General features: G+C 39.6%; 1 protein-coding gene across 2 annotated transcripts; it reads left to right on the top strand.

The window, feature by feature from the left end:
* The first annotated feature begins 5,629 nt into the window (after positions 1–5,629).
* On the top strand, positions 5,630–14,504 carry usp1 (ubiquitin specific peptidase 1). 2 transcript variants are annotated; one of them, XM_088004834.1, is made up of 10 exons: positions 5,630–5,697; positions 5,823–5,990; positions 6,477–6,691; positions 8,119–8,260; positions 9,253–9,354; positions 9,513–9,694; positions 9,891–10,585; positions 10,774–10,932; positions 11,256–11,457; positions 11,530–14,504. In XM_088004834.1, exons 3-10 carry the CDS (start codon positions 6,522–6,524, stop codon positions 12,284–12,286), a joined length of 2,409 nt encoding a protein of 802 aa, XP_087860960.1. In that variant the 5' UTR covers positions 5,630–5,697; positions 5,823–5,990; positions 6,477–6,521; the 3' UTR covers positions 12,287–14,504. The 2 variants fall into 2 exon arrangements, with proteins under 2 accessions (XP_087860960.1, XP_087860961.1); XM_088004835.1 differs by having other exon boundaries at positions 5,640–5,697; positions 5,827–5,990.
* The last annotated feature ends 100 nt before the right edge of the window (positions 14,505–14,604 follow it).

The following is a 14,604-nucleotide window of genomic DNA, read 5'->3' as shown; positions in this document are numbered from 1 at the left end:
AACGCCGGTGGCAGCCACCAGCGTGTGAGCCGGTATGACTCACCTCTCTGCACCTCCAAGAAAAACACACCAACACAAACATAAATAAACTCAGAAAGCGGGACGAACACCGATCTGGGTCAGCCCCGTTTAATGTGCTCCTTGTTGGGCACTGAGGTAAAATTGTAAGTGTAACAAACAAGACACGTGCACAGTATGACACTTATAGTGAACAGCCAACATTTAATGTGTAACTGCAGTCTGCCAACCAATCAGAGCCGACAGTCTGTGGCAGGCAAGCAAGCAGAGCAGAAGCTGAGACTAACTGTGAATACATGCAGACACAGGAGAGAGGAGAGGCAAGGAGGGGTTTGACAGTGAAGGAGGGAGAGGAAACCAAGCGAAGACATCCCCACTGAGTGTTCACCGAAGCCATCAGCTGAAGCTGCTGATATGATCGCTCTAAACAACAAATAATCCCCTGGATGGTAACTTTTGAAATTATGCCTATTGCAACTATATGTACGTAGATGGAAATATGATTTAAATAGTATGATGATACTATTGATTGTGGCAATGTAGTAGTAAAAACACCAAATAATAAATAAGAGAAAACTACAGAGAGAATGCCAAAAAAATGTGTAGTGAAGAAATAAAATGCAAATAAAAATGATCTCTTACCTTTGTGAGTGTTCTATCCTTTGTAATAAAACTGCAATTTAGTAGATGCTTCTGTCTTTGTAGGACAAGTTACATCTACATGTATGCTTCTTTCATCTGAGCATGAACTCCTCAGTCCTCTGTGCCAGCGCTTTTGGTCCACCTTAGTAGGTTTGTGAAAATACACACAAGATGGTAATGAATAGTGGAGAGTGAAAGGACAGCACTACGCTGGAAGGCAGGCAGTCTGCATGAAACAGGAGAGCTGGGAGAGTAGAGAGCAGACTGAGTAGGATGCAGGAGCTATTCTTCCCAACATCAGAGTGGCCGGGTTGGAAACACCCACCTTCTCAGCATGCATCAAATGGGAAGCCCGCTCTAAAGTATGTGGACATGGAAAACTCCTGCGTGCGGCGGGAGATCATACCTGATGAACGGCGGCTCTAAAAACTGTTCGCCAGAATTGCCAGATTTTTTAATGCAAAAACAAGAGACTATGGGAAGGAAATTTTCCTTTTAATCATTTAACACATAAACCAAAAATATACACCTGTTTGCATAAATGTGCACTCCCTTAAACAAGTACTTTGATAAAGCACCTTTTAATTTGGTTTTAACACTCACTCTTCCTGGGAACACTTCTGCTATTAATTATAAAGCATCTGATAACCCAGAAACAAAGTTCAGCTGCCCAAGCAAGATTTTTTTGAAATTTGCTCATTTGTATCTGTTAGCTAAAGGAATAGTTTGCAGAGAGATTACAAAAAAATTGAGTCATCTAACTGTAGAAATGTATCAGTCTGGAGCCAGGAAGCAAAAAAAGGGCATCACTAGAAGAACACGTTGTGACTAAGTCTGTAACCAAGTCAAAGTGTGGAATGCAATTAAAATCCTACCAAATAATGCAGAACACTGAAATGCAATCAGAAGCTACTTCATACTTTGATTTGTTTATTTTTAGGTTGTTAGAGGACATATGTAACATTACAGGTATAATGCTTTAAAGGTATTTTTCCACTCATATCATTATTTTATGAAAATGTGTCATTTTTCCAACGGTGTGTAGACTTTTAAGATCCACTGCATACACATGTGAGGCTGTGAGCGCTTGTTAACTTCCGCTTAATTACATATTAAACCTTTCCCCTCAGCCGAGTGCAGCCTGTGAGATTTGTCCACCGGTACTTTTTTTCAGTGGAAAGAAATAAACCGCGATAAGAGTCTTCATGCCTTAAACGGCTGCTAATGAGTTGAATTCGGGGCTCAAGATGTATGTTCTTATAAAATCACTGCAATGATGTGATTAAACCAGCTGTTCCCAACCTTGAAGGATGCCCTGCAGGTCAAAGGAGGAAATGTAACTCTCAAACACGAATCCTTTAATGTGTTTGTGTTTTACTGCCTTATTCGCAATGAGTTCTTCAAATGAAATTAGAAAGACTCAAAACATGCTAAAGATGTATTTCCAGGTTTGCTAAAAAGTGTTGTGGTACAGTAATAGTTCATCTGATGCAAATAACAAAATAACAACTGTGTGCAGCTGTAACAACAGGATTTGTACTGAGAGCTAAAAAGATTCTTGGAGTGCACCGTTGCCTGTCACTCAACATGCCTTCATTTTCCCATCAGTGATCTCCTCCTGACAGAGATGGAGCATGAGAGTGGGGAGATTTCTTTTTTTTTTTTTTTTTCTGGGCTTTAAAGCGTTCACACCACCTACATCTCCCGGTCCGTGCTGTGAGGGCTCCACGCCTCCTGGGACAAAGCCTGCTTTAATAAAGGCCAGCAGCATTGCACAGGGCATGCAAAGAACTCCTCATTAACACAAGTTGAAAGAATAAAATGTACAAAATTGCTGCATTTACATCAGGTGAAAAGAAACCAACTAAATTCTTCCTTCAATAGAAATAATATTTCTAACATTTCAAAGCTCAAATCTGCTTAATGACTTAATTATGTGCTTTAAAGTTTCATTTCTACTGTTTTAGGAACGTCATACTCTATAGCTCAGGACATGGGTGGTGGGATTTGTCTTTTGTTGAAGAAAAAAAACATAATTATTAGGAGGCGATGAGAGAAAGGCACCACAATAATGCTTCTTTATTATGCAGCCCCACGTTAGGATTTAGATGGACTCTGAGACGGGATGTGGAAAATTACTGCCCTATCAGTTGTATCTGTCAGCTCCAGGGCCAGCATAAGGCTTAAAAAACTGAGAAGCATCCCCCAGTACTCCCTCCTCCAAATCCTCCCACACCCCCAACTAATAGTGGGCCCCTAAAACCACCAGAATTATCATTCTTTGGTTGCATTAGCAATCGCGCAAAACAAAGCTCCCTAATATGTAAAAATGCTTTCATTATGAAAAAAAAAAACCTAGTTGATTAACATGTTAATGCTTCTGAAGTCCCCACTCCATCTCTCCTAACAGCTAAATCCCTTAAACAACAGCAATAAGGATAAACTGCTTGTTTGTTTTTACATTTGGGATTTTTTTGTGTGTTTTATTTTATTTTTTTCTAAAAATAATCTGCATAATTTTTTGAGAGGCTAAAATAAAAACCAAACACCATTCCATTTGATAATTTCCATCCTTTACTCTGCCATTAACTTCTGAAGTCCTAGCAGAATTTATGAGAACTAAAAAAACAACCATATATTTTGAAACATGTCCACCAAGTTTGTAGACTAACAAACAGTAGTGCAAACCTGTGCAGTGGAGGGGAAATGGTTCTAGGACAACCATTCACTGACATTACAGCTGCAGGTCTTTAGGGTCTTTCTGCCAGATTTGCAGATCTACAGACTGAATATTTTCCTTTTTGTTCTTTACAAAAAGGCTCTATGAATGCCACTTTGACTTGGATTCTCTAACACATGAATGAATATTCTTTGATCCAAACCATTTCAGCTCTGACCCTGTATCGTAGCTGCCCTGCTCAAAACAAAACCTCAGGTCTTTTGCAGCTTTTAACAGTTTTTCTTCAATTTTTTTCCTGCAAACATCTCCATCCATCTTTTAATCAACTCTATTCAAGTTCCTTTTAAATACAATGCTTCCCCATAACATGATCCTGCCACCACCATGTTTCACGTTAGCTTGTTGAAGCAGAAGTGCAACAATAGTTTTCAACAAATACTGTTTTTGCTTTGGTTTCATCTGAACTTCTCTTCCCAGACTTTATCTGTCCCTTACACGGCTTGCGGAAAGCTTCAAATAGAAGTCTGCATGGCTTTTTAAAACTATTTTCTAGACAGTTTTTCATAAAGGTCAGTTTTGTTGATTACTTCACTAGAGGTTGTCTTTTCAACACATTCTTGCACCTGAACAAAAATTCTGTTTAGGCCCCCCAAACAGGAGCTCTGAACCAGCTCATATTACAGCTTGGTAAATCATTCTCCTGATTCATTTTCTTTATTAATCAAGTTAATTTTGAAGAAAGTGTAGCTATGTTATTTGGGATGAAATACCCTGAAATTATTCCTGTTGTGAGATTTTTGCACACTGAACCAGTCATGAAATTTATATTAGTCACTCCAAAGCCCGAGATAGAGGAGACATCCTATTCTGGAGCATTAGACTGAGGATACCTTTGGGAATATCAGCCAGTCCCACAGGAAGTACTAGTCTGCGAAACTACTACTACCGTCCATTATCTGCATCCTTGCTGCAACAACACTTGATAACCAAGGGGTTTCTTGAAGCTCAGGCACAGTATAGCTCAGCTCCATTGATGCAATGTTTGCTGCTGACCAAGCATCCACTCTGCAGCAGCAGCAACAGAAGAAACGGAACGTCCAGCTCGAGTATCGTATGGAAAAAATGTCCCCGCAGTTTGAATCCCACCGTGCAACGACGCACCTGTCGTTTCGCTTTTTTTATTTTGGCAACATGCAGGTGCTACGATACTCCCCTCATCGTACAAACACACGCCAGAACCAACAGTCTTTAGCCCTTTTAACATCACAGTGCAACTGATACTATTAAGGTGAGACGAGATTAAATAGACACCTTAGTGCTGCGATCAAAGTACATTTACGTTTCCCCCCAGAAAGCAATGCACAAACAAACTGTATCTTACCGTTAAAATCATGAAGGAGTAGCCTGGTGACTGTCAGATGAGGAGATGGTCCAGTGAAGATGGTGATGCTGCTGGATAGTTTGCTGTCATATTCCCTGGATAATGTCGCCCCCTGTTGATCAAAATTTTGTACAACCGTTGTTAATCATTCCAATGGACGGGACCGTTTTTTTTTAAATTTAGGAATGTAAAACTTTACTTATAATGAAACAATTTATAATTGCAACTGATACAAACACGGTATACACGGTAGTTCAGTTATTATTATAATTGTTTTGGAGCATACAGCTTCCCGAAATAATGATAATGCAAGGTTTGCAGGTAGAAAACGGATTTATGATTTCAAAATAAAAGCACGAAATTGTTGACGTTTAGTTTACATTTTACTTGTCATTATGCCACATACTATGTATGTGCGGACTTTTAAAAACTAAATATATAACGACAACGGATTATATTGAATAAGCCTGAAGGTTTAGTTTTATTTATGTCAAAACTATACTTGCAAGCAATGTGTTCCAGGCCTCTTGATTAGTTGTTATGCCCTTATATAGAATCGTGATTGCAGTACATTATGATGACGGAAAAGGTAGAAAGTGATGTAATCAAAATATCACCACAATATCAAGCAATAATACCGCAACTTTGCAATAGTTTTTTCCAAATACGAATACTTTTGCTGTGAATCGCAAACAGCAAACAACTTTGGATGGGCTATCTATCCCTAAAGTAACAATAATTATCCAAAAATGGATTGTATACCTAACCAAATTGTCTATGTTTGTTGATAAAATCTCCTCCTCTCAGCAAACAGCTATTTTGCTTGTCAGCCTTTATTTTGATGGGAACCCCAAACTCTCGATCTTTCTCCTTTTTAGCTCAGCTGCCCTTTCAGGAAACACTACAAACATGGCGTCAACAGGGTGGATGGAGTTCGTCTTTTTAGGTGTCCTTAGATCGGCCTGCGTTTTAGACTGTAAATTTTCCACGTTATCTAATTTTACAAAAACCTGTGCATATTTATAAGATTTATGTGCTCGCATGGTTTACATTCATTATGAAATGGAACCGTTATGTGATATTTTTGTCGGATATGTTCAGACAGTGTCGATTCTTCACCGGCGGAGAAACGGTCAACGTGTCTTCGAGCAGGAAAAAGCGCCAACTTCTCTTTGCACCGTCTGAATAGTCAAACAGCGGACTACATGGTTTGAATGACTATATATTTGGGAATATATATTAAAACAGAAGCTGGAATGAGTCCTTCAGGTAAGACTTAAACGTGTCCTCTGACTGTTCGAATTAAGAGAGTTCGTTGTTTTGAATTAAGCAGTTGAAGGCAGCGTGCTGCCTGTTTACTCCTCCCACTGCTTCACAACACCGCTCCATGTCGACCCAGTTTTTGGACTGTGTTGTGTTCAAATAGTTTGGAATTAGTTTTTAAATGCACACTGCTTTGTTTTTACCATTATGTAAAAAATAGAGAGGCAGAGGTTCGTCTCTGGTTGTTGTGGAGGGGTGGTTATACAGGCATCATTAAGTTAGCGTTAGCTTGGTAATATGTTATATAATACCGAACTGAACTTGTAACTGTACACTACACTGTAAACCAGAACCGTCTGAACTGATCAACTCGAACTGTTTTGCTCAAAATTACATTACAGGAGCAGAAACTTAAGTGCGTAGTTACGTTCGTTCATGTCGAGCTCTGATGGCGCCCACTGAAATATAATGTGCAATTCTCTTTTTCGCCAGTGCGCTGCGCTGTTCGGTCTCAGTAAGATACTAAGGAGAACGAAGATGTCAGGTCTGCTGGCTGAGAATGCTGGAGCAGGACAGGGGAGTCCTGTGAAAAGGAACAAACTTTCCTTGAAGTTCTTCCAGAAGAAGGACACAAAACGAGCTCTGGATTTCTCCGAACCTCAAGCAGAAGATGCAAAGACACTAGAACAAGAAGATTCTCCAGCCAGGTGGGTCTGTGAGTAGTAGTAGTGTAGTTTAGTTCATTTTTCAAACTTTGCAATAATAAACCACATTGCCAGGTTATGAACAACACTCAGTTAATCACTGAGATACAGATGTTGATATTTTAAAAGTAGTCCATGTTAACTTATTTTGTCAGCAGTACACAAATCAACTTCTTTTGTTTTATAAACAGTTGACAAATGTCAATTTTTGTAAAAAAAAAAAAAAAAAAAAGTCAGTTTATTTATAGAACACTTTAAAACAAGGAAAGCTGAACAAGTAGAATTTGGGTCATAAATCATATAGGAACAGCAGTCATTAGTTGCTGTCCTGCAGTTTTTAGCTATGCCACAGGTACAAAACACTGGAATGAAATGGCTTAATTACCTCCTCCTTGTGTAGATAGGTTCTCCAGAGCCTTGTGTAGCTAGGCTACACAAGGCTATCTACACAATCTACATAATTAGGCTAATGACCTAATTATTCTAATCAGGTGTGGTGCAGCAGAGGCACATCTAAATGTTGCAGAACACCGGCCCTTGCGGACTGGACTTTGACACTCCGGATTTAAGAGAACATCAAGGTTCAGCATTTTAACCTTTGCCAACTTAAACAGAGATTGTAGAAACGAAACTAAAGGAAAACTGACATCTTCATTTATTATTAATGTGTAAGAAAAATAACAATATTTATTTTCTAGACTTTATTGCTCATTCAGTTCAAAGTTTTCTCAATCTCGGTTCAGTAGACTTAAGATTTATGTAAATAAACACGAATTGAAAATGAAATGGTTCTTTAGTACCAAAAATGTACATTTAATCACATAAGTAGTAAATAATGGTATTTTAAATGGGCATGTAAATATGAAGTGTATCCCTGTAGGAAGAAAAAAACACACTATGTTTTGTTTCTCCAATTTGTTTTCTGTGTGTAGATAATCTCAACAACTACAAACATCCAGCAGCTTTCTAACACCCACTGAGTTTAATAATGACCGTCTTCAGTCTGCCGGCTCTGCCAATCTGGGTTCTCAAAAAACTTTTCAGCTTTTTATTTTTAGATTCTTCCTATAATTTGTATAAATTTTCACAGTAACTTTTTCCATTGCAGAATTGTTTACACCCTCTCTATATACACCACCAACAGGTTTTCAACTCTGGATAGACAAAGAACATGTAATCTCTCTCCACTCTGAATGAGGGCTGCACAATATAAATAAAATCTGTTTTAAACATTTGTGGAATTATTGGATACTCAAGACACTTTTGGCCTAGAACACTGGAGAAAAAAACGTTGGCAAGCGTAATAATATTGCTACAGTTATATACAGTTTATGCTCTCATTCCATATAAAAAACCTAGAATAATTTAAGCAATGACTGTGAAAATTAAAACAATCCATTTCCTGTTTTGTTTTTCCTAATCTGCTGCAGCTGTGATCAGGTGGTCTATGGCCCCGCCCCCTGTCCATCTTCACCTGGCCTTCCAATCCCATGTGAGAAGAGGGAGAACCTGGTGCCTTTTGTGGGTCTCAATAACCTTGGCAACACCTGCTACTTAAACAGCATCTTGCAGGTGGGTGATTACTTCTTAGTTCAAGTTCCACAAATCAAAAAATCTCCTTCAGAAATGTATTTAATACATCGTAGGTCACATAATTTGACTAGTGCCCTAAAAGTATATTTTGCTTCACCAGTTTTTAAGTTTGTTCTGGTTAATACTTGCTGGTTTCTAATCTTGAAGGAAGTTTTGCACATGGCAGCACAAAACAACCCATAAAGAGGCAAAGAGATGAAATTGTTTCTCATTCACTAAAAGAAGAGAAGGGTTTTTTCAGGTAGAACGGCTTAAGGCTGGAGATAAGAGGCTGCTTTGCAGTGCATTGTCCTCCTGAATGATGCATTGTGTGCTTAGATTGCCCCATTGTGGCTTATCTGTAGAGGCATTGTTTGGAAGTGAAGAGACGTCAAGCGGTGAACGTTTCATCACTCAGTTGGACTCTTGTGTGATCTCCTCTGTAACACCTGTTCACACAGCGGGCCTGTTGCTGCAGTGTCATATTTCACCAGTTGCTTACAATAGGTGAGATGTCTCTCCTTTCCAAAGAGAAGAGGACAAAAGATAAAGAAATTTGCCTCGTCTTCACAGTGAAATGATATCGGATATACAGAAAAAAGCACAAAAAATTTGTAAAAGTATGAGATGGATTTAAGTTTGTTTTGATAAATATTGACTCATAAAACTGTTTTACTTCATTACTTTTTTTTGTATAACTACTTTTACATAAACTATGAAAACCCATGGAGTGCATTTGTTAAAATCAATTGATAAAATCTTGATACTCCTTTTCTTTAAATTGTTGTGTGTGTAGAAGCTGTTTATAATAGCAGAAGACCGCTCACACACACTCATAGCCTCTGACAATTTTTTTTTTTTGAAAGACCAGTTAAACTGTGGAAGGAAGCCATCCTACACATGTTCATGTCTGGGGCATTCATTGGCTGTTGGGTTTTAGAAATCTGTGTAAATGGAGCTAAAATGTAATGAATTGTGTTTTTCACCTGCAGGTTCTGTATTACTGCCCTGGGTTCAGAGAAGGGGTCAAGAAGCTGTACGACCTTTCCAAAAGACCAGAGAAACCAAAGGATGAAACTGCTAAAAATGAAGAGGTTGGTTCAAAGCAAACTGCTTAAAGAATTACTTTTAGAATATTGCACTATTTATCTGGATGTTGCTATATAAACACACTTTAATTGTTTTTCTAAAGCTCTTGTGTGTTACAACTAGAACATTTATTCAACAAACCTCTTGGGTTTTATTTCTTCAGCCTCAGAGTCAGCAGTCAGAGTGTGTGTCTGAGACTGTGCCGGCTCACATCGAGCTCCTTGGGAGCTTCAGCAGCCTGATGACCTCAGTGGAGCAGCTGCAGTCCAGCTTCCTGCTCAACCCTGATGGCTTCAGCGAGGGAGAGCTGGCCACGCCCCCTCGCAAAATACTTCACACCATCAGGTCCCGTCAGCCTGCTGCTGCTATTCAAAGGCTAACCTGAGAAAAAGTAGAACAGGATAATTAAAGTATTTGCAACAAAATAAAAAAAAATGTTTAATCTGAATGAGTAAATTGAAACCTAATTTGTTGTTTTGATATTTTAATGTGTTTAGAGTGAAAATGCTTTGAGTGTTTACTGTGCTTTTGTGCTTTGCAGGCAGCTGAACCCTATGTATGAAGGCTATCTCCAGCATGATGCTCAGGAGGTTCTGCAGTGCATCCTGGGATACATCCAGGAGGCCTGTGACACTATCAGAAAAGAGCTGGAGAGGAAGGAAGAGGAGGAGGAGGACGACAGAGACGTTAAAACAGAGAATGGTGTTCCCTCGGATTCCAATTTCTCTGGGGCGGAATCGAGAGCTTCTGTGGACGAGGACGGACAAGTCAGCGGAAAGAGGAAGAGCGACACAGAGGTGGGAAATGCCAAGAAGAAGCCCAAGTCTAAGAAGTCTGAGAGTGCTGAGGAAAATGTCTGTAGAAATAAACCCTTCACTCGCTCCAAGAGGAAGTCCTCCAGTGATATCACCGTGGACAGCGCTCAGAGTAAAGAGGGAGAGCAGGAGGAAGAGAAGAAGAATCTGAATCCCGATGAAGAGAAAGATGAAAAAGCATCCAGTAAAGAGACAAGCGGGAAAAGGAAGAAGAGAGGTACTCTGGGTTGGCTGAGATCCTCTGGGAAGCAGCCGAGTATTTTCTCAAAGTTCTGCAGCGTCGGGAAGATCAGCTCTACAAATCCAAAAACTTTGAACAAATCTGAGCCAGAGAATGGACCATCGGAGGAGCCAAAACAGAAAAGCACTCAGCAGTCTGCAGCAAAGAAGTCAGCTAAAGGTCAAACAGAGAAACGACATGGTAAGAGATGAGAAATGAAGGTAGAGGGAGTAATGTGGGAAAATGTAGTAAGTTTGAGTAACGCCTGTAAGGCAACACATCGTCAAAAACTGATAACTGTTGCGGTAAAAATAGATTCAACTTCTGTCTTGAATCCAGTATGTTTGTTAGAGATCTGATCATGATCCAGACTTCTCTGTTTGCCTCAGACGTTCTGGGCCTGATGGAGAAACTGTTCCAGGGCCGACTGGTGCTGAGAACTCGCTGTCTGGAGTGTGAGAGCTTCACTGAGCGGAGAGAGGACTTCCAGGACATCAGCGTGCCGGTGCTGGACGACCAGCCCACCAGTCCAGAGGACCTATCTGACGGTGAGGTGTTGAAAATATTGAATTGTGACAGAAAAGTAAAAACAGAAGAAACCTGTAACTTGCCAAATTTTCACAGCTCCACAGGCATGCTGTGTGCCTCATCAGCCATTTTCTCGTCACTGATTGTATTTGTTATAAAGTCAAGTTTAGCTTTTTGCATTTCTCAACATTGCTTTATCGGAATAACATTTCCCAGAAATAACTATTAACCTGAGAAATAGAATTTTGATTATGTAGTAGAGATGTTTTTAAACTACTACTTATGGTTACTTATTAATGAAATTAATACAATACAAAACAAGTAATATTGTTTATCTTCTCAGTCTCTCCAGACCCAAAGCCTGAGATGAAGACCTTGACCTGGGCCATTTCTCAGTTTGCCTCTGTGGAACGCATCGTTGGCGAAGATAAATACTTCTGTGAAACCTGTCATCACTACACAGAGGCTGAAAGGAGTCTGCTGTTTGACAAAACTCCTGAAGTCATCACTATTCACCTGAAGCGCTTCTCTGCCAGCAGCTTGGAGTGAGTTCACAAACGATCCTTTGTAAAACCAAAACCTTTAAGGTTCGGTGTCTAACCTGGTTTTCCTGGCAGGGTGGATCCGTACGCAGGCCTCTCGAAAGTCAACACTCCCTTACAGACGCCCCTCACCCTGTCTCTGAACGAGTGGTGCACAAAGCCGTCGGCTGCTACAGGGCAGCAGTACGAACTGTTTGCTGTGGTCATGCACAGCGGTGTCACCATCAGCAGCGGCCACTACACCACCTACATCCGCATGTCTGATCTGAAGGATGCGAAGGTCTGGCTGCAGGACAAGAAAGAAAAAGTTTCTGAGGAGGATGTAAAAGAAAGCAAAGAGGAAGCACAGACAGACGAAAACACAACCTTCGAGGATGGCGAGGTGTCGGTCAGCCTGAGCACAAGGGGGCAGCGGCGAGCAGGTTTGGCTAGCACTAAATCAGGGAGCAAAAAGCTTTTGGAGGGAGGTGTTGGACTCCTGGGGGGACAGAGGAGTTTGCCCAATTGTGAGCTGGGAAGCAGCAGCAAAGCAGCTAACCGTGACGCAGCGGAGGGATCTAAACGGAGAAAGACGCTAAGCATCTCCAGCCAGAATGCAAGCGGACTCAAAAAGGAGCCAGAGGATTCGGCAGTGGCTCCCCCTGGTGGGATGGAGGCAGCAGAGCAGCAAGCATTAACCAGCCTGCTGGAGTATGAGGGGAAATGGCTGCTGTTTGATGACTCTGAAGTGCGTTTGTTTGAGGAGGAGGACTTCCTGCGAGCCTGTTCTCCTGAAACGTGCTCCTCATCCACACCGTACCTGCTGTTCTACAAAAGGATCCCTGAGCCCTGACACTAAAATAAGCACAAGACATAAATGTACACACACACACACACACACACACATAATTGTTGGTGCCAAAAACATTCATTGCCATTTCAACACATTATCTAAAGTTTGTCTCCACCTGCAGCAGTCTCCTCCTTTAGGACCAAGGCCAGTTGACTCTACTCTAAAGCCGGGGCTCACTATAAAGACTAGCTGAGTTTAAAACTGTTTCGTTATTTTTTTTTTTTTGGACTTGTCAGGGATGTTTAAGCCTTCTTTGTACAGACTTAGTTGTTTGTAGTGGTGTATTTTTGACACTGGCTTTCATACTTGTCATGCCTTTTGTTGTTTCTGTCTGTAAGGGTTATTAGTGGCAAGAGTACTTTTCAGCTCAGCTTTTATTTAAATCGAAGACTTTTTTTTCTCTCCATGCGACAGAATTTGCAAAATACTTTTTTTAATGCATTGTTTTCTCAAGCTGTCCCCTAATTTTTTTTCTCAAATCTCCCATTTGTATGCTGTTTTTTTTATTACTGTGCTTGGGCCTTCAGTAAGTAAATTTTTTTTTTTGATATATCGAAGCATATTTACAATATATTTCTATTAGAAATACAAAAATAACCGTGTGCAGTCTGTTTAGAAAACCAGGTTTTTATATCACATTTTATATAGTCAAAGTTTCAGTAATGTTCAGAATTTTAAAAGTGCAACTCTTGATTGAAAATCCTTTATCCTTATTACAGAGATTAGTAGTATATTTAGGGAAAGTAAATGGTTAAAGCTGCCCATTATCCAGTTTTTTTTTTCTTTTCGTGCAATGTTATGTTTAATTGATCACACATTCACTTCCGTCTGAGAGAAAATTATTGAAATTATTTCTGGAGAGGCTATTTGATACTTTGAGAACTCCTGGAAAGTCTAAATGGGTCCTGCTGTATCACTCAACAGTAATAACCACGGACAAAAATCTTTTTTTTTTTTTTTCCTGGATTTCTTCAAAAAAAATCTAAACACAATTTTTTACAAACCCTAGACGGGAAAAGAAGTTGCAAGAACTCACAGGGTGGACATATTTTTCTGCAACGCTGGGGAAGAGAAATCGGTAACACTTTATTTGAAGGGGGTTGAATAAGACTGACATGACACTGTCATAAACATGACATAACACATGTCATGAACATCAATAAGCCTTCATGAATATTTATGACTGTTGTCATAAAGCGTCATTCGGTAAATTATGACACTTTTAATACAAAGTTGACATTATTAAAATGTCTTTGTTATGACATCTTGACATTAACCAATAAATCAGTACTGATAATTTTTTTGATAAAAGTATTACTGATTGCACTTTAAAAATTAGGTAACTTTATGTCATCAAAGGTAAAGTTTAAACAGTGATGATTTCCTGGTTAATGTCAAGTTGTCATAAAGACATTTTAATGTCAACTTTGTATTAAAAGTGTCATAATTTACCGAATGACGCTTTATGACAACAGTCATAAATATTCATGAAGACTTATTCATGTTCATGACAGTGTCATGTCAGTCTTATTCAACCCCCTTCAAATAAAGTGTTACCCAGAAATCAGTTGCTTATATGATAAAAAAATGTAAGCTTTGGGTCCACTCAGCCTACCTCACTGCACCTTGGTCATGACATGGAAAAATTTGAGGCTACTCCCATTGCACAAGTTGCTTTCTTTTTTTCTTTTTATTGTTTTCCCCTTAACAGCTCTAAGTGTCCCACATGTTCAGTTATATTTTAACAATATTTTTACCAAATTCAAATGCGTTTCCATCTGCCCTGGGAAAAAGGATGAGAATTGTATCATAATTGTCATACAGTCCAGCAACCTTTTGACATCCTTCAGTTCAGAGGTTCCCAAACTAACAGTTGTCTATGTTCAGCTACTTCAATTCATTTTGCCCCCAAAATAAGTCGATCACCCCCCACTCCCTCCACCACTCACACACATCGTTCAACCAGGTAGCCTCCATTTTGGTAATCCACAGGGGGGGCCCAGGAGAAAAAGTTTGGGAACCACTGCTTTAGTTAATTGGCTACATTCATGTTTATCCATGTGAGACAAAACTTCATATTGTGAAGAATACTCTGTATTTTGCTTGAAGATTTTCTTCAGAAGATAAAAGCAACCTTGATAAGCGTGAAGCTGTAGCCCATACCAGCTGTAATGACCCTTCGGTTGAAAGCAGACGAGCAATAAAGTTTTTACCTCCAGTTTTGCTTTATTGTCATTTTCTTTTGCATAAAGCAGCTTAACTGGAATTTTGCATAAGTAATACATACCGAGCAATATACAGGTGCATGTCTGGGAAAC

Source organism: Poecilia mexicana, unplaced genomic scaffold (genome assembly GCF_051168715.1).
Source record: "Poecilia mexicana isolate PSO_F unplaced genomic scaffold, ASM5116871v1 scaffold_4, whole genome shotgun sequence".
Taxonomy (NCBI): Eukaryota; Metazoa; Chordata; class Actinopteri; order Cyprinodontiformes; family Poeciliidae; genus Poecilia; species Poecilia mexicana.
This window is presented reverse-complemented; position numbering and strand designations above follow the sequence as displayed.

Bases quoted from the DNA above. Each gene is read 5' to 3' on its own strand.
- usp1 (XM_088004834.1), top strand. From the start codon at position 6,522: ATGTCAGGTCTGCTGGCTGAGAATGCTGGAGCAGGACAGGGGAGTCCT. The intron at 9,355-9,512 runs GTTGGTTCAAAG...TTATTTCTTCAG, and splicing joins AAACTGCTAAAAATGAAGAG to CCTCAGAGTCAGCAGTCAGA. The intron at 10,586-10,773 runs GTAAGAGATGAG...TGTTTGCCTCAG, and splicing joins TCAAACAGAGAAACGACATG to ACGTTCTGGGCCTGATGGAG.